Source organism: Manis pentadactyla, chromosome 1 (genome assembly GCF_030020395.1).
Source record: "Manis pentadactyla isolate mManPen7 chromosome 1, mManPen7.hap1, whole genome shotgun sequence".
Lineage (NCBI taxonomy): Eukaryota > Metazoa > Chordata > Mammalia > Pholidota > Manidae > Manis > Manis pentadactyla.
The window spans coordinates 81,646,489-81,673,758 of NC_080019.1; the positions used below are offsets into that span (position 1 = coordinate 81,646,489).

At 36.6% G+C, this 27,270-nt stretch overlaps 1 protein-coding gene and 1 pseudogene across 1 annotated transcript in view; both read right to left on the minus strand.

Annotated features, from left to right (window-relative positions):
- CP (ceruloplasmin) overlaps positions 1–26,958 on the minus strand; it is a 53,751-nt gene extending 26,793 nt beyond the window's left edge. Inside the window, exons 1-9 of the mRNA XM_036896358.2 lie at positions 26,813–26,958; positions 18,876–19,123; positions 16,874–17,086; positions 15,940–16,113; positions 14,238–14,492; positions 13,087–13,258; positions 9,871–10,010; positions 8,678–8,818; positions 6,969–7,180 (exon numbers count right to left, since the gene is read on the minus strand). Coding sequence (XP_036752253.2) covers positions 6,969–7,180; positions 8,678–8,818; positions 9,871–10,010; positions 13,087–13,258; positions 14,238–14,492; positions 15,940–16,113; positions 16,874–17,086; positions 18,876–19,123; positions 26,813–26,958 — 1,701 coding nt within the window. The remainder of the gene's footprint in view (positions 1–6,968; positions 7,181–8,677; positions 8,819–9,870; positions 10,011–13,086; positions 13,259–14,237; positions 14,493–15,939; positions 16,114–16,873; positions 17,087–18,875; positions 19,124–26,812) is intronic.
- LOC118918035 (U4 spliceosomal RNA) lies at positions 5,103–5,234 on the minus strand (annotated as a pseudogene).
- Positions 26,959–27,270: the final 312 nt, after the last annotated feature.

Genomic DNA, 27,270 nt, shown 5'->3' on the forward strand with positions numbered 1-27,270 from the left:
AGGCCACGTGGCTAGTTAGTGAAAAGGCCAGGATGAGGACTTTTAATGCCTCCCACAGACTTTTCTATGTTGTGACTCCTTTATTTACAAAATAAAGATGATGAAATATGTAGAAGATTAAACTTAAATTTTAAATCTCAATTCACTGAGTGTCAGTTCCCTCTCTAAAAATGGGGTTAACAGTACTTAGCCTCCTGGGTTGCTGTAAAGATTAAGTGTAGAAATATGTGTGAAAGTACCTGGACATTGTTCAATAAACATTAGCCTACTTTTATTCCTTTCTACGATAAGCACAAGATCAAACAATGAGACTCCTAAGGAAGAAAAATGTTTTTAAAGTTACATATTTAAAATTTTTTAATAATGGCATTACCATTTACAATGGCCAAATAAAATCAAAATATCTAAGCACAAACTTAACAAAAAATATCCAAAGCCTATATAAAGGGAAGTATAAAATACTCCTGAAAAACACAAAAGTAGACTTAAACAAATGGGAAGATAAATGTTCTTGTGTCAGGTGACTCAACTTTATAATGATGTCTATTCTTCCTAATTGAATTTGTATACTTGAAATAATCCCAATAAAACACTATCAGACTTTTTTTGTTCTGGAGCCAGATAACTTTGCAATGTTCATTCAAAAGAATAAGCAAAAATAACTTAAAATGATGAAAAATAAGTGCAAAGGTGTATGGCTACTAATCATTAAAACATGTTATAAAGGCTCTATAATTAAAATAGTATGGTACTATGTATGACTAGAAAGAGAACAATGGGATAAAATAGAAAATGAAGAAATAGACTCAAATGTATATGAAAAATTTAGTGTATGATAAGGGCAGCATTTAAATCAACAGAAAAAAGTTAGGGTTTTTAATAAATAGTGCTGAGATAACTAGGTAGCCATATAGAAAAAGATAAATTGGGTCATTCCTCAACTGTACACCGGGATAAATTCTAAATGGAACAGAGATTTAAATGTGAAAAATGAAACCATGCAAGTACTGGAAGGCAGTATGGGTGAGTTGCTTTATAACATGGGAGTTGGGAAAACTGTTAACTTTAACTCAAACTCTATCAACAATAAAGGAAAATACAATAGAAATTTTTAAAATTTCACATGTCAAACAACATTCATAAACAAAGTATAAAAGCAAATGACAAACTAAGAAAAAAATATCTGCTACTAATTTCTCATAAAAAGGGCTTCTATCCCTAATATATAAAGAGCTTCTAAATCAGTGAAGAAAGTCTGTTAGAAAAATGGGCTAAAGATATAAATGGTTTGCATCAAAGAAGTAAAAATGGTTCTTAACCATTTGAAAAAAATGCTCAACTACTAATAAGACAAACACAAATTGAAATTACAGAGATAGTGTTTATGTTTTTACCTATTGGTAAAACATTCTCAAATTTAACAATATACTTTGTAGTGAAACTGTGGAGAAACAAATAATCTCACATATACCTGGTGAATGTACAAAATGGCACTATTCCCTATGGAAGGGAATTTGGCAGTATCTAGCAACATTGTATACGTGTTTTTCCTATGTCCCAGCAATACCACCTCTAGAAATTTATCCAAGAGATATGCTGCCAAAATACAAAGAAACCTATGAACAAGGCTATCCACTGTATTTGTAATAGCAAAGACTGGAAACAACCTATACACCTGTCAAATAGATGACCTGTTGTATGAACTGTAGCATGTCTACATAATGGAGTAAAATCTGTAAAAAGGATTGAGGAATATCCATATCTTACTATGGAGGGACTTATACATTGCTAAGCAGAAAAAAAAAAGCAAAGATAAGAATACACACACACATACACTTGTTTATTTAAAAAATAAAAGAATAAGAATTAGAGAAGAAATTAATGACATTGCAAACAGGAAATCAGTAGAAAAGAATCAATAAAATAAAAAAGCTGATTCTTTGAAAAGATCAGCAAAATCAATGATACTCTAGCCAGTCTAACTAAGAAAAAAAGAGATAATGCAAATTACTAATATCATAAATAAAAGATGGGACATCGCTACAGATTGTATGGACATTAAAAGGATAATAAAGAAATACTATGAACAATTCTATGCCCATAAATTGATAACCTAAATGAAATGGACCAATTCCTTGAAAGATGCAATTTCCAAAACTCACATAAGAAGAAATAAACAATCTGAATAAGCCTATATTTACTAAAGAAATTGAATCAATAACCAATAACTTGCCAAATCAGATACCACCAGGTTCAGACAGATGGGCTCATTGGTGAATTCTACCAAACATTTAAGGAAGAAATTATACCAATTCTCTCCCATGGGATAGAAGCAGAGGGAATACTTCTTATTTTGTAAGGTTAGCATTACTCTAATATCAAAGCCAGCCAAAGACATTGCAAGAAAACTATAGACTAATATCTCTAATGAACATAGATGCAAAATACCCCCAAAATATTAGCAAATTCAATCCAATAATTTAAAAAATTTATACACCATGACCAAGGGGGATTTATCCTGGGTATGCAAGGCTAATGCAACTTTTAAAAATCAATTATTGTGGCCCATCACATCAATAGACTATAAAAGAAAAATCACATGATATATCAGTAGATTCAGAAAAAACATTTGGCAAAATCCATCACCCATTTGTGATAAACTATCAGTAAACTTAGAGTAGAAGGAAATCCCTCAACTTGGTTAAAAATATCTACAAAAAACTACAGCTGACATAATACTTACTGGTGAGAAACTAGAAACTTTCCCACTAAAATCAGGTATAGGACAAGTATGTCTCCGCCTCGTGCCTCTTTTTCAACATCATACTAGAAGTTCTAGCTAATGCAATGTGAAAAGAAAATAAAAGGTATACAGATTGGAAAGAAAGAAACAAAACTGTTTTTGTTTGCAGATGACATGATCATTTATATAGAAAATCCAAAGGATCAACAGAGAAACTCCTGGAACTAATATGTGATTATACAAGTTTGTAAGATACAAGGTTAATCTACAAAAGTCAATCATCCTCCTAAATATCAACAATGAACAAGTGCAATTTGAAATTAAAAACAATACAATTTACATTAGTATCTTCAAAAATGAAATACTTGGATATAAATCTAACAAATATGTACAAGATCTACATGAGGAAAACTATAAAAGTCGGGTGAATGAACCTGAAGAACTAAGTAGAGAAATATTCCATGTTCATGGAGAGAAAGACTCAATACTGCCAAGCTATAAGTTCTTTCCAACTTGTTCTATATTTTCAATACAATCCCAATCAAAATCCCAGAAAATTATGGATATAAACAAAGATATAAACTGTGGATATAAACTGATTCTCAAGTTTTTATGGAGAGACAAAGGATCCAGAACAGCAAACACAATATTGAAAAACAAAGTTTGAAGGCTGATATTTCCCAAGTTCGAAACTTACTGTATCACTATAGTAAAAAAAAAAAGGCAATGTGGTATTGGCAAAGGAAAAGGCAAATATATCAGTAGGAAGATTAGGGAGCCCAGTAGTAGACCCACATAAACTTAATCAACTAAATACTGACAAAGGAGCAAAAGTAATACAATGGAGCAAAGATAGTCTGTTCAACAAATGGTATTGTAACAACAGGATATCCATATGTAAAAAAATGAATCTAGACACAGACCTTACACTCTTCAAAAAAAATTAACACAGAATGGATCACAGACCTAAATGTAAAAGACAAAATCATAAAACTCCTAGGAAAAAACATAGGAGAAAATCTAGCTGACCTTGGATATAGCAATAATAACTTTCTAGATACAACACCATAGGTGCAATCTATAAAAAAATAATTGATTAGTTGGACTTCATTAAGCCCTAAAATTTATGCTCTGTGAAAGATAATGTCAAGAGAATGAGAAGATAAGCCACAGACTGCAAGGAAATATTTGCCAAAGACACTTCCGATAACTATTGTCCAAAATATTCAAAGAACACTTAAAACTCAACATTAAGAAAACAAACAACCCAATTAGCAAATGGGCAAAAGACCTCAACAGACACCTCACCAAAGAAGATATACAGATAGCAGATAAGCATATGGGAAGATATTCCACATCACATCTCATTAGGGAAATGGAAATTAAAACAATGGTACACTGCACACACAGAATACCCAAAATCCAAAACACTGACAACACTAAATGCTGGTGCGCATGTGGAGCAATAAGAACTCTCACTCACTACTAATGGGAATGCAAAATGGTACAGCCATTTTGGAAGGCATTTGGGAGGTCTCTTACAAAGTTAAATATACTCTTACCATATGATTCAGCAATTAGGCTCTTTGGTATCTACCCAAATGAGTTGAAAACTTGTATCTACACAAAAACCTGCACATGGCTGTTTATAGCAGCTTTATTCATAACTGCTAAAACTTGAAAGTAACCAGGATGTCCTTCAGTAGGTGAATGGATAAATAAACTGTAGTACATTCAGACAATGGAATATTATTCAGTGTTAAAAAGCCATGAAATGATTTGGAGGAGGCTTAAATGCATATAACTAAGTTATAGAAGCCAATCTGAAAAGGCTACATAATGTATGATTTTACTGTCTTCAAAGCTATGGAGATAGTAAAAAGATTAGTGGTATTACAGGGGTTGGAGTTTGGGGGAAAGGGTAAATAGGTGGAGCATAGATCATTTTCATACAGTGAAAAGACTCTGTATGATACTATAATGATAGACACATGTCATTAAACATTTGTCCAAACCCGTAGAATGTAAACACCAAAACTGAATCATAATGTAAACTATGGATGATTATAATGTGTCAATGTAGGTTCTTCAATTGCAACATGTACCACTCTGATGGGGATGTTGACATTGGAGGAAGCTGTGCACTTGCAGGGGCAGGGGATATACAGGAAGTCTCCATGCTTCATTGTCAATTTTGCTATAAACCTTAAAGTGCTCTAAAAAAAAGTCAACAAAATGATAAAAGAATAAACTATGAAGTAAAGAAAAAGCTATGTGGAGAGGGAATTGGTAAGAGGGGAGAAAAGACAGAAGTTAGACTTCTTTGAATATGACTCCTTTTATAGATTTGATGTTAGAACCAGGTAAATGTTTTACATAATTATAAAATAATATTGCAGTTTTTGTTTTGTTTTGTTTTGTTTTTTTCAATTAGCAATAATGGCGCCTCGGATAAACCTCATTGGCTACAATACTGCCACTGCGCAAAGCTAATATTGCAGTTTTAAAAGCAATCCCTTAAAAAAAGGAGTGAAATGAATTAAATAAACTTTTGTGTCCAATGGGTGGCAAAACTATTCCAAATGACTTTAAATCTGTAATTTGACTGAACATGCTCAGTGGGATCTACTAGGACAAAAAAGGCTGCAAACAAATCTTAAACTTTTTTTCCTTGATTAAATCCTTAGCTGTAGTGTTGCAATTGTGATTCTGAATTTGTTGTGTGTATATTGTGGGATAAGTTCAGTGAACATTTATGTTGGTATCACTGAGAGATGTTTTTCAGTGCAGTAGGAGAGAGACAGACACAGATAGATGTAAGATAGATGAACTTAAGTAAAAAAACAACAGCAAAAAAAATCTGTAGACCTGAATTTGAATAGAAAATGTCAGTATGAACTCATGACAAATTTTTATCTTAAAAAAATTGTTTCCAGTTCTGCCCACTAAAAAGGCCTAGAAACAATGATTAACCCAATAGAAATGAGCCCCCCTAGTGCTCAGATTGTGATTCTACAAATAATTTCTTACTGAAATGAATCAGGACTTCTTGGGAGAAGTGGCTGATTCCAGCTCTGGCTCAGAAAATGTGCAGTGTGAACCTGAAATGGCTTTTTATACTACAAACCCAAGAAGCTTCAAAGACTACTAAATTCATGTAGAAAGAAGGAATCAACCTGAGCTAATCCCTCCAGTGGTAAAAAATAGGATACTTTGAGCACTTATAAAGGTGACAGTGAACTGACACACACCAAATTTGCTTAAATCCGTAAGTCCACAACAGTGCTTAAAAAGAAATTATTGAGAGCCTTTGAAGTATGCAAGAGGAAAACTATTAATCTGAACACTTCTAAATGAAGGGAGAGAATTAAATATTTGTCATTCCTTTCTTATTTTCTCTCAGGGGAAGCAAACAGTTCATTTCTGCATATTTTGCATAACAAACAAAAAAAATCTAACCCAAATCTGATCAAGCTTGTTGATCTAGCCACAGGTTTATAGGGAATAGAGGGAAAGAGAAAGAAACATGTTTAGTGACACCACAGGAATGCAATTAGTAAAATCTAGATATGGGGAGCTTCTGCAGGCTAAATGACCCTTGCAACAGAAAAGTGCAAGATAATAATCTTGAGAAAGGTACCAACTGGTTGCAATGTGTCTAACTCAAACAACAAATTTGAAGCAATGAAAAGACGATTGGGGAAATGTAAACACTGATTGGAAATTTGATGATATTAAGGAATTACTATGATAATTTTTAAGGTGTGATAATTGTATTGAGGTCTTTTGTAAAGGGGTCCTTATCTTTTAAAGATTCATATTAAAATATTTATTTTAGAGATAAAAACAATGAGGGGTTTAGATATTTCTATGTCTAGGTCAAAGGGTCATTTTCTCATTTCTTAAAAGTGTTTTAAGCATTATTTTCCTCAGTAAATGTTGATTGACCTATTACCATTAATAACAGGTGGTTTTTTATGTGTGTTGAAGTCAAAATGTATCACCAAAGACCTTGGATTCTGAGGAAAACCTTGTTTCCAACTCATCTTGGAACAATCATGTTAGCGAGAGAATCTCCACACAATACAGATCTTATAAGCCTGAGAAAAATTTACAATAAACATTATATGTAGAATTCTCACTACTTTAAAACCCAGTTTTCCTTATAATAGTGATAACTCAAGGGGATTGGGAAATCATTTTCATTTTCCCTGATTGGACTTACTTGTCTCCCATTTGCATGTAAACTTCCTTTCCTGCATATTTTCATTGGCCCAATAAGCCCAGTGAATATATCTTTGGTGGGATCCACAGCAGAATAATACATCTTAGATAGACAGACAGGGTCTTTGTAAGTGGGTCCCACTTCTTTGGGGATAGTCCATTCATAGGTGAATGTTCCTTTGGGTGCCACATAGGAGGCTGAAGAAGGTGCACCTGTGAGAAAGGTCACGTTAGAGAGGTTAAGTATGCTTTCTGATGTCATTTGAGCCACAAAGTAGACTGGGTTTAGTCTAAGATACCCCACTCCTGAGAGCCTTATTATTAGAATGGAATCCTGCTTGCGCTCCTGTGTCAGGTAACTGATGGGTGTCATTTCCTCCTGGAAGTCTCCTCCTCTTAACCTCTGTCTGAGATCAGTGTCAGTTCCCATCTCAATGTTTGTGTTTCACCCCCACCCCCCAAATTCATGTATTGGTCTCCTAATTCCTGATAGGATAGTGTTAGAAGTTGGGCCTTTGGGAGGTGGTTAGGTCATAAGAGTGGAGCCCTCTTGAATGGGATTAGTGTTTTTATAACAGAGACCCCACAGTGCTCCTTAGCCTCTTCTGCCTTTTAGGATGCAGCAAGAAGTCTGATACCCAGAAGAGGGCCCTCACCCAACTATGCTGGCACCTTGATGTTGGCCTTCCAGCCTCCAGAGCTGTGAGAAAGAAATGTCTGTTGTTTATAAGCCACCCAGTCTGGGATATTTAGCTACAGCCATCTGAGCAGACTAAGGGCGCTTCTTTTTGTGCTCTCACATGCCCAACATCTCTGGCACCTTTCATGTTATATTGTGTGTGCCCAACCCCCAGGCCCCACAAACAGAACTTAACCTTCTTGAAGGCAAGCATTGTCTCTATGTTTCCATCAGCTAGAACACACTTGAAAATAGGGGTAATCAATGCACTTTTTATTGAACCAAACTGAACCAAAAGTAAGTTTAGAACTGAAAGGAACCTTGAAGATGATCCTGTTCAAATCTCCCAATTTGGCACTTGAGGAAACTGAGGCCAGAAAGACTGAATAATTGGCCCACAGTCACACTGCAATGGCTGCAAAGCCACTGGTATTCACTGGTCAACACTGATACATAAAAATACCTAAATATGTTTATGTAATGGAATATTTTGTATCATTAAAATTATATTTATAACATGCTCTTAATGCTAAGAAAACAAAGTCTGGATACAAAATTGTAATATTTATTTACTATGATCTTCATCACATTTAAAATATATATTCTATGTACATAGATGAGAGTGGAAGAATTATATAACAGTGGCTGTGTATAGAACTATGGATAATATTTTTGGCTATACTTTTATATATTTTTCATATATTCTAAAATGAGCATCCAGTCTTGTAATTGCAAGAACATTTTTTAAATTTAAAAATCAACCAAACAGTACTCCAGAAATGTGTAATCGATAATAATCCAAATAAGTTACTGCCAGCACTGTGAATAATCATGCACTTAAGGCAGGACAAAATTCCATAAACCAATTGGAAATGGTAGGAGAAGAGGTTCATTTGCTCTGGCATGATGCCTGAGAGTGATATATGAGCAGTCTCCTTGCAAGTTCCTGCCTTCAGTTTTTGCAGTTTTCCTGGGATGACCAGCACACTGGGTTTTTAAAACACTGTTTGGTTACCAAGAGTCATACTCACTTCCACTATGTGTGGCATAGAATGTGCCCTCATTCCTCTTATCAACTCTCACCCCAATCGCCTCAATACTGAGGGGATATGCTCCTTTGTTACGGAAGGTGACTCTGATGGTGTCTTCCACCTCTGCCCAAATGACAGGACCTAGGGACAAAGAAAAAATTATTATCCTCCCTTGGTATATAACATATGCAATCCATAAGACATTTTCTTTGGTTCGGTCTCTAGCAAGAACCGCTGAGAGGAACATGCTTATTTGTGGCAAATGGAAGCTTGGTTTTTTAAAAGTCCCTTATCAGTTTGATATGGTGAGGTTGGGAAGATATGAGAAGGGCTTTTGGATTTAACTTTAGGTTAATAACATTTGTTACTGTTTTTATCCAAGTCTTCTTGGTTAGATATATGTTATTTGTCCCAAGAGTTGGGAGTGTGGGTGCCATAAGCCTTGACCTCCCAAAGTGGTAAGTTAAATTGTTTTGGGTGTGAAGAGTGACACTGTTGTGGATTTTCCATCACCAAAATATAGAATAAAAACATAGGGTTTATGTCTATGTTGTTATGTTTTATGTTCTATGGAAAATGGCATTTATCGAGAGTGTGTTCTTCTGAGTGTTTACGTACATTAACTCATTTAATCCTTACAACTTTATGAGGAGAGGACTATTATTGTTTCCATTTTACAGAAAGGGAACAGGTGCAGAAAGTTGAGTCCTTTCAAAGGTCAGACAGCTAATAGATGAAGGGTAAGGACAGTCTGCATCCAGACCCTGTTTGCTCACTCTCTAGGCTATTCTGCCTGAGTACCTGAGCGAGAACAGGTTTCTGGGCAGTGCAGAAGGGTCTAAGACAGACTGAGCCTGTCTCATTAGTAACTTGGATTTTATTTTTAAGGAAATGGGCTGTTAGCTAAGAATGGAGGTTAACCATTTTGTTGTCTATTTAAACCAAGAAATAAATACATAATTCCCCTTACCTGTTTGAAGAAAAAAATTCATCATTTGAAGTTAGCATGGCTTTTAGGATGAAGATTTACTATTGATAACTTTCATTCGGAAAAATAATTAGCTGCTGAATTTAACTGTTGATTAATCTTCCACATCTCTATGTTGTATACAGAAATCATGTGCAGGTCCTGAATGTACTGTTGTTCTGAGATTAGGAAGAGTGCAGTAGTCATATATTCTGCATGGACTCACCCAGGATGCCAAGATGTTCCTCCTCAGGTCCTCTCTCCTTTTGATTCATGAACGAGGCATCTGTGTACTCACGATAAACCAACTTTTTATAGGAGCCTCCAATTCTTGTAGTACCGTGTTCAAAAAATACCTTTGAATCACTGCCAAAAAAAGGGTTTAATGCTGGACTTGAAAGCAGAACAGAGAGCAAATATTCACATGGGATACTAACTGAAGAGAAAAATGCTGACCAGAGCTTAGAGATAATTATTATCCATGACTTACCAAATCCTCAAACAGAAACATTGTATTAGGCCACGTCATAGAAGGATGTTCAGCCAAGGAGCAGAGAATCATGGTGCAGGGGTTTCACTTTTTCAGGTAACATGAGAGCATGTGCAGAGGCTCATGTCAACCCCTGACAATTAATAAATTGTTCTACAATACAATCTTTCTGGGAAGTTATGAACCACTGGGAGGAACGTGCTTATTTGTGGCAAATAGAAAGTCACACTAGTTTAAGAACATGGTAGCTTAGTGTTTACCCCATATGAGCACCAGCCAGGTGCTCCGGAGCTTTCCTATAGTATCTAAGACTCTCAGGACAATGTAACAAAGTTGGTACTGTTCTCCCCACTTTACAGAGGAAGAAATTAAGTCTCAGAAAGGCATTAGATTTGCCAAAACCACCCCATTCATCTCTTCTTCCATTTGACAAATGTATGAACACAGGCCTTTTTGTCAGGAACCCTACTATGTGCTGGTGACATAACCATAAGCAAGCCGAACATGTCCCTGTCATATGGACTTTACACCTGTCAGAGAAGACAGACTATGAGCCAATCAGCAGAACAACATGTAATAAGCACAAGGTGTTAGGGTGCCTTTTCTCCTGGGGCTGGGGGGAGTGGGAGGCAGGGGACCCAAAAGGAAATTCCCTTTCCATAGGAAGTGGTTTTTAAAAACTGTCAGAAGTAGAGTTAAAAAGTACAAAGTGTGTTGGTGGGAGGATGAGGCAGGTGTTTACAAAGAGGAAAGAGCCTGTGGGAAGGCTCAGGGGACAGCGTGAGCATGGCATGTTTTACAGAATAGGACAGGAGCATAGCATGCAGAGTGGGCAGAGGAGCGGAGAATGAGGCCTGGAGGCACAGCGGACAGGCAGGAGGACCTGGGTCGGTTTCGGTGCTGGGTCAGGGGCAGTGGGAAAGCTTTGAGCATTCAGGATGAGTGTTGCAGGGGGATCCCTCCAGCGGGTGCCTGGAGAATGTGTAGGAACGTGCAAGACTGCAGTAAAGGAGACAGTCAGGAGGCTGCTTTTAAAATTTCAGTGAGACGTAGTGATGACTTCAAAAGTATTGGCAAAGAGAATGGAGAGAAATACACAACTTTCAGAGATACTTAGGATATAATGAGGTATTACTGGATGAGGAGAGGAGGAACTGGTGAAGAAGGAGGGAGTCCAGTTTTGGGCTTGATCAGTGGGTGGATGGTGATACCCTTCACAGAAAGCAGGAAACTCAGCTTGTGGAGAAGACAGTGGGTTCTCATTTGAACATGTTGATCTGAAGGGGCGTCATCCAAAGCGGGGTCTATTAAGCGGTCGGACATCCAAATCTGCAGTTTACGAGAGCCTTCTGGGTTGGAGCCGCAGCTTTGGGAATCATCGCGTCTGGATGTCCATGTAGCCTGGGACTGAAATTCTTCTTCAAGAGTCAACAGACCTGGGTCAAACCAGGCCCAGCTATCGACCTGTTGTGTGTCACTGACTAAATTACCTAACCTTTTCCAGTAGATGGGTGATAAACAAGGCTTCTCTGGGGAGGTGGTGTTTGAGCAGAGACTTGGAACAGGGGTATGGCATTATCTCACTGACATTTTCAAAAGATCACTTTGGCTGCTTTATGGAGAATGGACAGTAGGAAAGGAAGCCTGAGGCAGGAAGAAGCTGGCACGCTGTGGAAACCATCAGAAATGTAGAAAGCATAGTTTGTGCACATCAAAGAACACTACCAAGAGCATGAAAAGAAAACCCATGGAATGAGAGTAAATATTTGCAAAGCATATATCTGATAAGGAATTTATATCCAGAATATATAAAGAATTCCTATAACTTAACAACAGCAATAAACAACCCAATTCAAAAACAGTTTTCAAAACAAAATCTTAATTCTTAAATAAAAGGATTCTTAAATAAAAAAAGGACTTGAATAGAAATTTCTCCAAATTGCCAGCAAGCACATCAAAAGATGCTCAACATCACTGATCTTCAGGGAAATGCAAGTCAAAAATCTCAATGAAATAACACTTCAGACCCTTTAAGATGACAATTATAAAAAAAAAAAAAGTAAGTGTTGGCAAGGATGTGGAGAAATTGGAATCCTTGTACATTGCTGCTGGGAATGTGAAATGGTGTGACTGTTGTGTAGAACAGTATGGTTATTCCTCAAGAAATTAAAAAATAGAATTTTCATTTGATGAAGCAATTCCATTCCTAATTATATACCCTAAAGCACTGAAAGCAGGGACCTAGACAGATACTCGTATGTCAGTGTTCATAGTGGCATTATTTACAATAGTCAAAAGGTAGAAACAACCCAAATATCCATCAACAGAACGATGGATAAATATAATGTGGTATATGCATCCAATGGAGCATTTTTCAGCCTGAAAGAAGAATGAATTTAAGATGCGTGCTACAACATGGGTGATCCCAAAAAACATTTTACTAAGTGAAATAAGCCGCACAAAAAAGGACAAATATCACATGATTCCACTTGCATGAGGTGCCTAGAAATTCTAGAGACAAAGCAGAATAGCAGTTACAGGAGAAAGGGGGTTATTATTAATGGATACAGAGTTTCTATTTGGAATGATGAAAAATTCTGGAAATAGCTAATGCTGATGAATATACAACTTTGTGAATGTATTTAATATTCTGAATTGTACAATGCTAATGGTTTCAGATGGAAAGCAAATGAATTGATTGGTCTAATTGTATTCATTGTTTTCTGAGGATTTTGTTGAGCATTTGTAACTTCTAAAACCTGTGTTTTTCATGGTCTCAAAAGTGATATTTCTCAAATTTGGACCCATACCAAATACTTTAATAAATATTTAACACTCTAGTTACTCAGTTTTAGGCACCTATTACAGTTTATTTACTGAATAAGACTTTTATGATTTTATTTCTAGGGGGAGGCCTATTTTGAAATAATAGTTTTTTTTTTTCTGAATTACCTCTCAGGTGCTGTTAAGTTTTCTTTGGTGAAGGTGTCTGTGCCAGTGGGTGCGTAGTTCCAGATTATCTCCTCAGCAGCGATGTAGTACTGTCTCACATGTTTCCCACGGATATCATTCTCTGATGAAGACTTATTACAGTCTTGTACCTGGAAAAAAGCCTGCAAACCAGCTAAAAACAGAATGAGACATGGGTTAATGGAGCCAGTGTTTCTCTCCCCTATTGCCTTGTAATCACTGCTAGTGAAATGACAGATGGTAGTTGAATAGCTAGAAACAGTATTATAAACTAGAGAAGAGTTGTGAATAAATCCCTGGTGGAAAATTCAAGCAGTTTTAAATAATAACTTCTCTATGTGGCACAGAGAGGAAATATAAAACACTAGTGTTTTCAAAAATATGGTTCCACTCTGTGAGGTTTTACTCCAGAAGTCTTTGATGAGGGAAAAAGGACATATTAATAGATAAATGATGAAGAGAGGCTCTGCCATCTTTTTAAGGGGTTGGGTAGGTGGAGGAGAAGGAATATAATGAGTTCGTACTATTATTGTTCTGCCAGACAAAATGGTTATGCACCTGCTGTGCTGGGCCTTCTGTGACCAAGGTCTCATTTGACAGGTGAAATTATGTTTGATGGTCTAAGTAACATATACCCGTAACCCCAGATTAAGGCTAATTTCTTCAGGAGAAAATTTTTTCACGACCTAGGAATGTTTTATTGCCCAATATTAAAGAGATTAAAGAGAGTTTTCAGCAAGTTAAACCAAAGACTAGGACTCAAAGGACAAAGCTGGCTATATTTGCTAGAAACAAGTTGAAAGCAAGCTACTTTTCAGCACAATATACAAATCTTCTGGTGTTTGTAATATTGTATATTTTACAAAGTTGGTGAACTGTGTATATATATTTTAAGCAGGACTATAAATTCAGAGCCAACTTTCCTTTTCCAAAAATTAATGTATTTTCAGATTTTGTTACTTTATAAATGTTCCATTATGATGCACACCATCATAGGAATAAAACTAAGTTACTAGTTCAAAACTCAGGTCATCCCAAATATGTTAAGCTTTTAGATTTTAATTCCCATTAGGAGTATAACTGAGACATGACTCTTTTCAGCCAACAGCTAATGTCAGGTAAAGGTGCCTTACCTTTCAGATGGTTTAGGTTCTGACAGCTGAGCATCCATTCTCCAGGGCTCTGGGCCACCATAAAAGCCTCAAAGAGGGTAGCAGGGAAGAGATTGATTGTATCAGTACTGTAGTTCTTATTAGTCAATACTTGCCCATGGAAGAAAGCTGCGTGCACATCAACTTCATTACCCATACCAAAAAGATACCATTTTACTTTGTCCTCTGCACACATGGAGAGTCCTGGGAGAGTGCCAAAAGCGTACCCGTTCACAGCTGTAAGTCAAGAGCAGAGATTGTGACTAACAGACACTGATGCCTGTAATAGTTGCCTCTACAGACTTAGATTCACTTTGGGATGGGAAATGCCTGGCATACGCACTGCTCTTCCTCCCTCCTGTACCCATATCAGACATTGCTAATCGATCACAGTGCTCTTTCATTTTGGACCTGAATTCAGCCTCAGGAGTTTTGTCAGCACAATATTAGCAGATGAACACAACATGGAAGATGACATCTGTTTGCTCTCTTTGTTATAACCTACCTGTACACATTGCTATGTATGGATGTGGATTTATATATACAGTACATATATCCATGCATACAAATAGATATACAATACATATAGCAAAGAGAAAAATGAATGAAGGTTATTTAGTAATCAACATATATCATCTTGAGAGTGGTAGTATGGATGATTTCAATGTTTTCTTTTTGCTTATCAGAACAGTTCCAATTTTCTACAGTGACTATGAACTGCTTTTGTAATAAGAACACAGGATGGCTTGAGATCTTTCAAAGAAACTTTGGGTCACTGTTCAAACTTGGTGATTCTAGAGAGAAGGTAGAAACTGGTTTGTGGAATCATCATGAATGCATCAAATGCAACAGAGGTACCAAACCAGACCTATCCACAATAGGAGTTTCTCTAACATCTATTTTTGTTAGCATATAACAGAGGCAGGACTAAAGTATGGAAAGAAGACCTTCCAGTTACAATAAGCAAAAACTGGAAACAAAAATATGTTATTTGTTAATTAGCTTATTATCTGCTTTGGTAGTACAGTTGTTTTTGTATTCTTAGCTTCTGAGTAAAAGTTATTTTGAAGAAGCTAAGCACAAACAAAAATCTATACTTTATTTGTCTAATTGATGTCAAAGGACTTGATTTCTTATGACAATTCTGAGTGATAGACAATCTTACTAAGATCATTATTTTGTATCGGAGAATTAAGGAGAAGACTAAGAAAAAAACATTTATACAAGAAGTAAAATGAATTACAATATAGAAAAAATGAAGCAGGGTGCAGAGGGACAATATATACATAAATGAAATACCTTTTAGAACTAGCAGTTTGAACTATTTTCCTAAATATAGTTTAAAGCATTTTTTAAAGTATTTATTTTATTAAGTTTAGCATGCCTCAACAATTTTTAGAATGAGTTTGGAGGATAAATAAATATATAACTATAACACACTCATGCATTAAATCATAACTAATGATATTTTATCCTTATAGGTTTGGAAAAAATTTGGTGTATCTGGCTTTACTTGGCTCAGAGTTTTGTTTGACCTGTTTGGCTGAATATGAATGTCAAAGATGCTTCATTATCAGGGCTACAGATCAGAAACCCACTACTTAATCAGATGAGGGAATAAACCTGGCAGAATTAACATATTAAGAAAAATAAGATAAAGTTAATATGTCTTCTATAATCTTACAATACATTCTGTTACTCTCTTGGAAGTCTTCATTCTCTTTGTCAACTTTCTCTGGTTCAGAGCAGTAAGTTTCAATGTTATCATCGAGGTACCAGCTGAAATTTTCATCCACCACAGAAAACATCACCACAAATTCTTTATCAATATTTTTTTCTTTTTCTTTATCCAGAGAATCTGAAGGTGAAAATTACCATTTTAGTAGTACTTACTCTTCAACATGTATTTTTAGACGTGATCTGTAGCTTTAAAAAATGTTAGTATATTTGTTTCCCTAATACACCACAAATCTGGATTAGTCACTCCTGTTTTGCAAACATGGAAACACTTAGGAAATTTTATGTTCAGTATCCTAGGCTTGGGAGACACTCATATATCTGGATGCCACTGACCACATAACCATTAAATGCTTTTTGGCAAATGAAGAGGTTGGAATTCAAAGTTGTGTATTCATCTTTTGGTGTATATGGTCACAAGCTGAGACAAAAGTCCTTTGCAAGTAACTAATTGTTTTTCAAGGTAGGATTTGATTTCAAGCTCTTGAGCTGTATTGTCTTTTCATGATGTTAGAAACAGGTACTATAATATTATATTTACCAACACAATGCAGATAACTATAGATCTATCACCGTGGAGGGCCACTAAGGGAGTCACATTTGGTGAGGTCATGTATCTCTTCAACACCACCTTTGGAAGTTAGATACAGCAAACTTGTCTCCAAGGAGAACGTTTTTCTTGTAGCTTAGCAATGTATGTGCATGCTTGCTCCATTTACCCCTTATTCTCTTATCCTGCTCTCCACTCCCTCTTTTTTTCTAGACTCACACCTCTCTGCCTTACCTGTTCAATGATTACACAGAAGACTTGACATATATTTAAAATACAAACTGCCTTGTTTCTTGTTTTTGGTCATATGGGTAACAGTGAGAAAATGTACCTTTTTTACAAAATATTAAAGGTCCGATGAGTCCAGAGGCAATATCTCTGGGAGCATCAATGTGGGAATGGTAAATCCTGGTCACACAATTGCTATCTTCCTCACCAGGACTTTGTTCCTCAGTGGCATGCAATATGTATGTATACTTCTCACCTGGTTGCACTTTATCATCTGCTTTTTGAAAATCTGTGGTGTTATCTGGGTAGATGGCTCCTAGGAAGGAACAATGCAATGGAGTTAGAAAGTGAATGTATTTGAACTAAAATGAGAGAAGAGATAGTCCATTTACTCATTCAGTATTGAATAAACATTTATTCAACATCTAATATGTGCCCCCTTGGGGATGTAGTGATGTGCAATTTAAACACAGAGGAATAAGAGGATAATGGCTAGGGGGTCTGGAAGCTTCATAGAAAATCGTGTTATCATTTTTTATACTTGCTGAGTCTTCAGGGAGCAGTAGTAGATATGTCAGGGGCCTAATGACTTTTGGTTTGCAATTGAAAGAACCACTTTGGCCCTGGATCATTGTACAGAAGCATGAGCAAAATGGCTTCCCTCTCCTATAATTTGAAAATTTCTTATATGATGCCAGAATTTTGCCCATGAAGTCACCATGGAATTAAGAAAAATTTACTTTAATTTTTGGAAATCTCCAAATGTATGTAAAAGCTGAGAGAATAATATATGAACCTTCATGTACCCATCAACCCAGGTTTAACAATGATCAGTTCAAGGGCAGTTTTGTTTCATCTATACGTCCACCCACTCTTCTCCCTATCACCACTGAATTATTCTAAAGCAAATCCCAGACATTATGTAATTTTATTCATAAATACTTGAGTATGTATCTCTAAAGGACAAGAACACTTTTCTTTTAGTATAACCACAGCATAATTATCATACTTTAAAAAATGTTAATACATTTAACATCTAATACACCATGAAATTGTATAAACAAAAGAAATAAGATGGCAGTCAGCCTGTAATTATTTGGTTCAGAAAAACAAACAAAGAAATAGGCCAAAACATTCACCTAATACATCTTTAAAAAAGAAGACTGATAATTAACCAAGTCTAATTTTACCTTAATTTCCAAACTTGATCCTTGTAATTTCAATGAAGTATAGCAGAGCCTTAGCATTTTTGCTTATCTTAATTGCTGACATTTACTGAACTGCTACTATGTACTATTATTGCCCTGTTTTGTATCTGAGGAAACTGAAGCACAGAGAATTTATATAACTTTCCCAAGGTTATTCAGCCAGTAAAAGGCAAGGTGGTACTTGAATCTTGGTCTATTCATTTCAAAGCTCTTGCTCTTACAATAAAACACCATCTCTTTTCATCATCAAGTACTAAGAATGAGATTACAGGCACCATACCTAATCTTCGTCCTTCCTGTACCATTTTTAAGGCTTCCAAGTCCTACATGCAAATGACCTTTTGGCTAATTGTGTCTCAGATGTGACTCTGGGGTTGTCCAGCCTTGTGCGCCATCTGATGGATGTGCAAGACTACCCTTGCCCATCTGAGCTGTGACGGAGTTTATCCAAAGTTGGGATGAGAGACAACACTGCTGCAGTAGGTTCACATGTGGGAACTTCAGAGATAAGACAATCCCTGTCTTGAGTCCTGTTTCTTCCCTTTGGATTTTTGCCTTTTTCTAAGCCTTAATGCTCATTGCCTATTTCCCTTATTCTGACCATTTAGCAGGAAAGGAGTTGGGCACAGGGATGTAAGTCCCACCTCGCATGGATGCTCACTGTATGAGTCCACCCAGAAATCCGATCACATTCACACTTCACACAAACAAGCACAAGGCAAAGAGAAACAGCATTATTGTGATGAACCAAATACTTATCAATAAACTAGTTTAGGGCTAAACAACACAGTTACAGGTCTTACCCAGGAAGGGAGTCCATAATCTTAGAAGTTAAAAAGTGCTCCTACTGAAAAGTAAGAGGAAATTGCAGCTAGAATATGAGCTGAACTTACTTACCCTCATGTTCCTTATAGTAAGTTATTCCATGTGCATGGAAAGTATAAGCCCTAGAGGCAAAGTTTTTTAAGTGTACATAAACTTTATCTCCAGTTTCAGCTTTGATAATAGGGCCTAAAAACCCCAGCCAGACAGGTTTTGCTATAATTGTAGTAAAGGTCTCATCTGTGTAGTGAAAATAAAGGGCCTTCTTGTATAACCTTCCAATTCTATTGGGGCCATTTTGAAGATAGGTATCAGAATGTTCTCTGAAAAAAAAAAGAAGACATCTGTCAGAAGCCATCATTTCTGGGGATAACATTTTAATCAAAGAGAAATTAACCATACTGTTACATTAAATGTTTGCCTATTGTAGGGATGCCTCCAGAAGATAAAAGGGATAACTGGCATTTAGCCCTGCTATTTTAATTACACGACATGTCCTGTATCAGGTATGTGGCAGGGAGCCATCTGTGAAGGTGCTGTAAAAAATGGTGTCTCTTACCAGAGTATTTCCCACAGAACTTTCAAATTAAAACACAGAGGCATTACAGAATAGAAGACAAAATTAAAGTGAAATATTAAAGCAGTTAAGACATTACTCACTTAGCTATGAGACATTTCCTCTTTCAGCTATGAGGAAAATTTGAGATTATGTCATTCTAGATATTGGAGACTTCTAAGTGTGTATATGACATATATTTTCTTTTTTTCTTGCTAAGTAAAGTAAAATTAATGACATTATATTAATTCTATCATTTTAATGTATTTTAGCTGTACTAGTCGAGGATGAAACTGATGCATGTGATGTGAATAGGTTTTAAAATTACCTTTGGATTCAAGTTACCCTTCTGTTATTTTAATCCTTTGCTACTGTAAATATTTGGATGTTGAATGTTTATATTCTAGTTAGTGGCTGATTCATAGCTGCTCAAATTTTTCTAAAAATATCAGCTAAGTAAATTGTAGCCAGGGAAAAAACAAGAAAAGAGAGGAAAAGAAAGTGATTTTGGTGTTCAAACTTTGAACTGATTCTTAGGTTACTGTTCTTCACAGAAGACTCTGGATAGCTCACCAGGAACTTCCTGTGGGCAATGCCATCTAGCTGTTTAGAAGGACCCACTTAAACCTGGACATTGGCAAATCCTCCACAACTGAGGTCCCCTCTGATGTAATAAAACTGCCAGCCCTCAGGCTAATGATCTGGGGTTATGTTTGTTCATTTGTTGGTTTTTGTGTGTGTGTTTTGCCTACTTCCATTTCAGTGACCTTCGATGCCTTACCATTTCCCACTCAAACCCTGTGGGGCTGGATAACCTGACTGAGGAATAAACGTTGCCATTTTCCTCAGCTCTAAGCTCATCGGAAAGAGTGAGTTATCTCCTTCCTTTCTTCAAAGCTAGGGCAGGGCTTGTGCAGAAGCTCTGGACTTTCCCTGCTACAGAGTTTAAAGGATTTGTTTTTTTAAAAAATCTTGGGCTCCAGTCTAATGTTTCCTAAGTTTTAATGCATATAGGAATCTACTGAGGACCTTGATAAAATGCAAGTTCTTGGGCCTGAGTCCTATTGATTCTGATTCTGTGCAGCTGGGGTGGGGCTTGGGCATCTGTGTTTGCTAACAAACATCCTGGTGTGTTCGGATGCAGGCAGGCCACTCTTGGCTTATGGGTAACCTGAGTGGGGGCAGGATTCAAGGTGAAGGAGAAAAGAGCTGCCCAATCCCAGAGGCAGCAGGATTCCTTGAGACCGTGAGACAGACAGGTGGCAAATTTTGTTTCCAGGCCATACCCTGGCAGTGGCCGACCTCTGCTGGAGTGGCTGCATGGGGTCATCAGATTAAGCCTGAGCCTGGAGTTGGGTGTGCAGTGAGGAGGCCACTTTACAGTGGTCATGGTGGCTAGTTTGGGCAGTGGGAGCAGGTGTTGGAAATAGCAGAGCCATGGTGCTTTGGACTGACCAGGGGGCTTCACCAATAAGCATCTCATAATTGTCACCATATACCAAGGACCCCAGTTTTCCTGGACTGCATAAGCCAGGGGATTCTCAAACTGTTCACTGAAACATGAATAACAGGAGATCTCTTTCTCCCATCTTAGTGGGAGGAGGGCCAAACTTTCTATTTTTGCAGAAAAATTAAAACGTGACATTTTTTTGCAAGCAGTATGGTGTGGCAAATCCATGCTTATGCCTTCATTTCTCCTATTTGTTTTCATTTTCTAATTGTATGTTGCAGTTTCCATTTTGCAGGTACTTCACAGACATTTAAATGCATGGGAAAACATCAGGACAGGGATATGATTTCATCCCCGCAAACTGCAGCATTAGTATGGATAGGAGTAGTCTTAACAGATGTCTTAACAACAGCGAAATTCTGAGGCACTGAAAACCATTGAGATTAAAAGCAGATTCATCCTTTCCATACTGATGAGAGGTCAGCAAGAGTACCGTTTGAGGCGGGCACACAGCTGCAGCGGAAAGCTCACAGTGCAAAGATGGAATTCCTCTCTTGTCATACCAGAAGAACCTGGACCACTCCATCTCACACAAGCCCATCTACACCCCAGGATAAATTTTCTCCAGTGTCTGGATACACTCCTATTGCTAGAAGATCGCTCAATGATATTTAAAAGGATTCTACTCTGTGTTCTACCATGTCCTATTGATACACCTCTTAAATAAGGCCAGGGTTTTAAAATAGCTCTCAAATTCCTAAGGTTTCATATATACAGTGTGTATTTGTATTTTCTGTATGTGACTCTAAAGCAAGGAGGAATATACCACATTTCAGTAAATTCCATCAGGCTTTGTCAAAATGCTTTGATTGCATGGGAACCGTTCTGCATTAATCATTTCCTGAAACAGGAAGAGCATTGCATAAGCCTTGGGATTCATTCTTTTTATACCAAGATTTCTGTGGGGCAAAAATTACTTTTAAAAATAATTGACCTGAACTGTAATATATTCAGGGTTTTTAACATTCGGAATTCTTTTTATACACATAGCAATATGCAAAATGTGTCCAGGCTTGTCTTTTTCATGAAGCAAAATTATCTTGACCAAACTGGGAAAGATTTCACATCACGTGATACTCTGGGGGCGGTCTATTGACTTCAGTCTCCACAGGAACATCAAAGGGTCATTAGGGGACGTCTATTTAATTTCAAGAGGACAGCCTGGGGACAAAGGGTCAGTTACTGGAAGCTTGTAGGAAGTTTGCCAGTCAGATATTCAGTCAAAGAATCTAAAGAAAGTTGTTTTTTGAACTAAGTAAATAATTCACATTAATTGTAGTTCTTCCTATTGACTATTAAAACATGCACTTTCTACTCATTAGAATAGCTATGTTCCCCTCTCAGTAACCATATCCCTCCTTTTAAGCCCCTCAATTCCTATTATCCTATAGCCAAATCCTATAGTTTCTTGTAGATTCAGACACAAAAGTGAGTTTTTATACTGCCTTTGTAAGATAACAATATTGCTTCTCCTGCCCATTAATTCAGAATGCACTCAAGTGGTCTTGGTTATGTTTAGACATGGTCACTCAAATGTGGATCATATACATGAAACATTTTTGGATTCTTGGCTTCATTAATTGAGACACAGTATATTGGTTTTCTATTGCCACATAACAAATTATCACACAGCAGCTTAATACAATACACATTTATTATTTCAGAGTTTTATGGGTCAGAAATCTGGCATGGCATAATTGGGTTCTCTGCTTAGGTTCTCACAAGACAAGGTGTTGTCTGGGCTCAGTACTTGTCTGGGGGTCTGTGGGGAAATCCACTCTGTCAGGCTATTGGCAGAATTCTGCTCAATCTGGCTGTAGGATAGAAATCTCTGTTTCCTGGCTGGCTGTCAGCTGAGGACCACTTTCAGATCCTTAAGGCCACTTATAGTTCTTCTCGAATGGCCCCTCCATCTTCAAGACTGCAACAGTTTGTTGAATCCACCTCAAATCTCTCTGAATCTCTCTGACTTCCTCTTCTTTAAAGAATTCTCCACGTTAGGTTAGGCCCACCCAGGTCATCTCCCTATTTTAAAGTCATCCATGCCACTGAATGTACCACATATCACAGGAGTGATACTCATCATATTCACAGGTTCCAGAGATTTAGGGTACGGTATCTTTTGGGGGCCATTAAAAAGTTCTGCTTACTACACACAGGGATCACAAGGAAAACAGTTTAAAATTAACTGGTAGGCAAAGACTCAAGCTAGGTGTACAGAGCACAACCTTAATTTGTAGGTCCAACTAGCCTGACTTCAGGAGCACACATGAAACCACATCCAGTCATCACCCTTCTTCTGGATCTGTTCTCAGGGAAAACTGGAACTGTGATAATTGTAGAGCTTGTAAAGTGTGAAATGGCACACTTGCTTAATTAGCTCTTTCATATAGGTTATCCTGTGTGGAGTGTTTGTACCACTGTAGTTATTGCTTACTACTTTTTATTTGGCAACCTTGGAGTAAGACTCATTAGTAGTGACTTTTCCAGGTAATTTTAGCTAGGAAATGTACCTCTTTAAGGATCATTTAAGAATTTTAAGACCATATTTGAAGGAGTAAAATGAATACCTTCTATACAAGTTTTTTCTGTAAAAATATTTTATTCGCTTCCCTGTTTGAAATGGGATACTGGAAAAAATTCAACTATTTTTCTGATAATAATAGTAAATATTAACATTTATTGAATGCTTATGACCACTCAATATCTGATTTTAATGCTTAAGATTATGCTATAGGGTGGAATGTTCTAGTTTGTTCTCTATTTCTTTGGCAAGAATTTGAGCTGTTACCTCTTCCTCATCATTGGCTCTGTTTATAATGACATCCTCACCTCATCCTATAGCATTTCAGACTTATTTGTCAAAGCTACAATGGGCTGGAAAACAAAGTTTGTAAGAACCCATGTTAAATAAGAGTCACTGAGCCTGAGTGAGAGCCTAAGAAGACAGTGTAAAAGGGTTTTGTAATGGCTCTTCTTGTGCTTAAAGAGTTTTTCACTTCTTCTAGTTTTCTACAGGTAACCAGGAAAAAAATTAAGCTGAAGAAAATAGGAATATTATCATTTATTGCCAATAGAGTCAATAAATATTTAATTAATGTTAGTATGGGCCCAGAACAAACTATTGTGTGCTCATTATTTTTTATATGTATGCCTTTTATTCTTATTTAAATGTAATAACTATGTTTTATAGAATCTTTAACTATTTACTGATTTGTTGGAATGACAGATAAGGCACTGGTCTAAGTAAATGGCAATACTGAGTATAAGGAAATTACTTTCCACCTCAATAAATAAATTGTATTGACATTATAAAGAGAGGTAAACTCTATTTCCTAGTAAAAAAATCTATACTTTTCCCCTTTTAATATCTGTCCACATTCTGAGTTTCACTAACCCTATGTACAACTCCATAAACTGACTTTTCCTATTTCATTTTATCATCTGATTTATTTTACAACGTGAATCCATCCACACTGGGTGCTAGAGAAAGTTTTTACGGCACAGCCTATAATTTCGTCTGGCTTCCTACATAGTTTTTATTCAAACATTTTCATTTATCCACAAATGCTTGTTTGTGCAGTGTCCAAGCAGTGACTGTAACAGATAAAATTTCTGTCATTTCGATCCATGGTTTCCTCTTCATTGTCCAGATCTTCCAGGCTGATATAAACTTAAACCTAATTCTCTGCCTAACATACCATTTCAACCTTCTTTCTCAGACTATTCATCTCCATTTTAGTCTTTACAGAGTGCCAGTCATATCTGGTGACATCCCATCATCACCAGGTTGGTGCTGCGATCTGAATATTCATACCCTCCCCAAAATTCGTATGTTGAGCTCCTCCCCTCCAATGTGATGGTTTTAGAAGGTGGGGCCTTTGGGAGGTGCTTAGGTCATGAGGGTGAAGCCCTCAGGAATGGGGTAAGAGCCTTAGGAAAGAGGCTCAGAGAGCTCCTTAGCCCCTTGCACCACATGACAACACAGTGAGAGCTTTTGAACCAAGAAGAGAGCTCTCTCTAGGACATGACCGTGCTGGTTCCCTGATCTTGAACTTGACAGCCCCCAGAACTCTGAGAAACAAACTTCTGTTGCTGATAAGCTATCCCAGTCTCTGGTATTTTGTTATAGAAGCCTAAACAGCCTAAGATGGTTGGACATGCCAGTAACCAGAGATAAAGAGGGGAGTAAGAAATTGCTCCCTAAATTCATCCATAGAAAAAGTGTAGCATAGTTTTGACAAAATTGCTGAATCTTTATTGACTATTCACTGTTCAGAGGTATAAAAAAAAAATCACAGGCAGAATGAACAGTGTCATCTAGAGTTCACAGAACTCTAGGCTGCTGTTGAAGCCACAGGAAATTAGGAAGCCAGAGTTACACAAACTCCCCAACACAGACAGGACACGAGAACATTTAAAGACGGAGGAATTACCCCCACCCCAAATTCTTAACAAATGCCCTTTTTCTTCTATTCTCTAACTTTTGGAATTAGATACTTCTTTATTAAAGCATGCTCAGGGCAATGTCTTGCATTTAGCTTATGCCCAAGAAGCTGATTTGATTTTTTATCATGGATTTTGGCAGAAGGATGATGGGTGGAAACATGAAGTAGGACTGTCCTTTTATTTTTTAAAGTGTCTGACTTTAAAAAATGTGTCTGGTTTCCCTGTTAAAACCACATATAATTTACCTTATATTTAATTAGGGAAAATTCTGAATTCATACAAAATAATGTTTTTGGTGCAGCATGAAAACATGTCATATTCCTAAGAAGAAAATCCTAGCTCAAAACCAGGTTTAAAAAAAAAAATTGCAACATGTTTTAGTTTTATTTACAATCTGTTATTTTTAGGTCAGAGATTTTCCTTACTATATACCACTAAATTAGTAGCTTAACGATTAGATATTATTGTCAGCTATGCATTTGTTTTTTTTTATGTTGAACATTTCAAACATACATAAAATTAATCAGAATAGTGTATGTCCATCAACAGTCAACAATTATGAAATTTGGCATTTTGTTTAGCTATTTTAAAGATACATTCTTATCAGCTGATTGTTATTGGGCCCATTTGCGCTTTATCACCACTGAAATACATTTTTTAATGTAGTGAACATTGGTTTTGAATGACAAATTTCAATTTGGTGATGAATGTTTCATTAACATTATTAAAAGTGATGACTTTAGTATAGACAAACTTTCATTACAAAACCCTTCAAGGCCTGTACTCTTGTTTTTCTGTATGGTGACTATTGCTTGAAATAAGGGGGCTTCTACCTGAAACATGAAAATACTTAAGTTACAAAGAGGTTTTTGGTGCCATCATAATAGACAGCTCACATTTTTGTGCATGTATCATGTACAAGCCCTCTACTAAGATCTTCACATGCATCCAATCTTCAAACAGCTGTGTGATGTATATTCTTTTATCTCCATTTTATAGATTAGGAAGGTGAGGCTAAGAGACAGGAACTCAATTAACTGTCCAGAGTCATCCAGCAAGTATTAGGCACAGTCATATTTATTAAATTGTACTTGATTACTGTAAATGATGTTTCAGAAGATTGAAAGACATTTTATCCTTACCAGTCATAATCAGTAAATGGTATAATAAACATAACATTTTATATAATTATTATTTACACGAAAGAACTCCTGCACAGAGACTGAACCCAGATAAGAGACACAGTAACAACCAGGGGAGGTAAACAGCAGCCCACACAGTTCCCCAGGATCGAGGGGAAAAAGTAGGGCAGCCTCTCAAGAAAAGGAAAAATACTCAGGAACTTAGAGAACATTTATTAAAGTGTCTCAGGTTTCAAGTCCACATTTTGCAGTTTCTGTATATAACAAATTAAAGAGATAGTTCATCTTACTGGTTTTGTTTTTTAAATTGATAATTTATAAATTTGGTCTGTAAACAGTAAAAACAGTGACTTACCTATCAACTGAAATAAGTTTCTTTTCCCCATTGTCTGCAGCATAGTTCCAGGTTGTTTCCTTAATTCCGATGTAATAATGCTTCTCTTTCGCCCAGGCTGAGGTACTATATAAAAATAGAAAAATCCCTAGCAACAAAATCTTCATTTTTTTTTTCTTTTTCCCCTTGGAGCCTGAGAAGCAATGAAGTGAAATCAGAAGCCAGGAATTTTATAAATAAGGTTTTCTTCCTTTATTTGCTAGATTGACACAATTTAAGGTTGCACAAGAGTAAATTATTTCATTAAAGCAAATAACATTTTCCACTTCAGCTCAGTTCTCGTAAACCCAGTAAAAACAGTTTTCTGTGGCCAGGCTTCTCTGATTACAAATAAAAAGTCAACAGTTATTGTTGGAGGCACCAGAGTGTGCATAATTCTGTGCTTTCTTCCATTCATTGTGTAAATTCCAGGAGGGCAG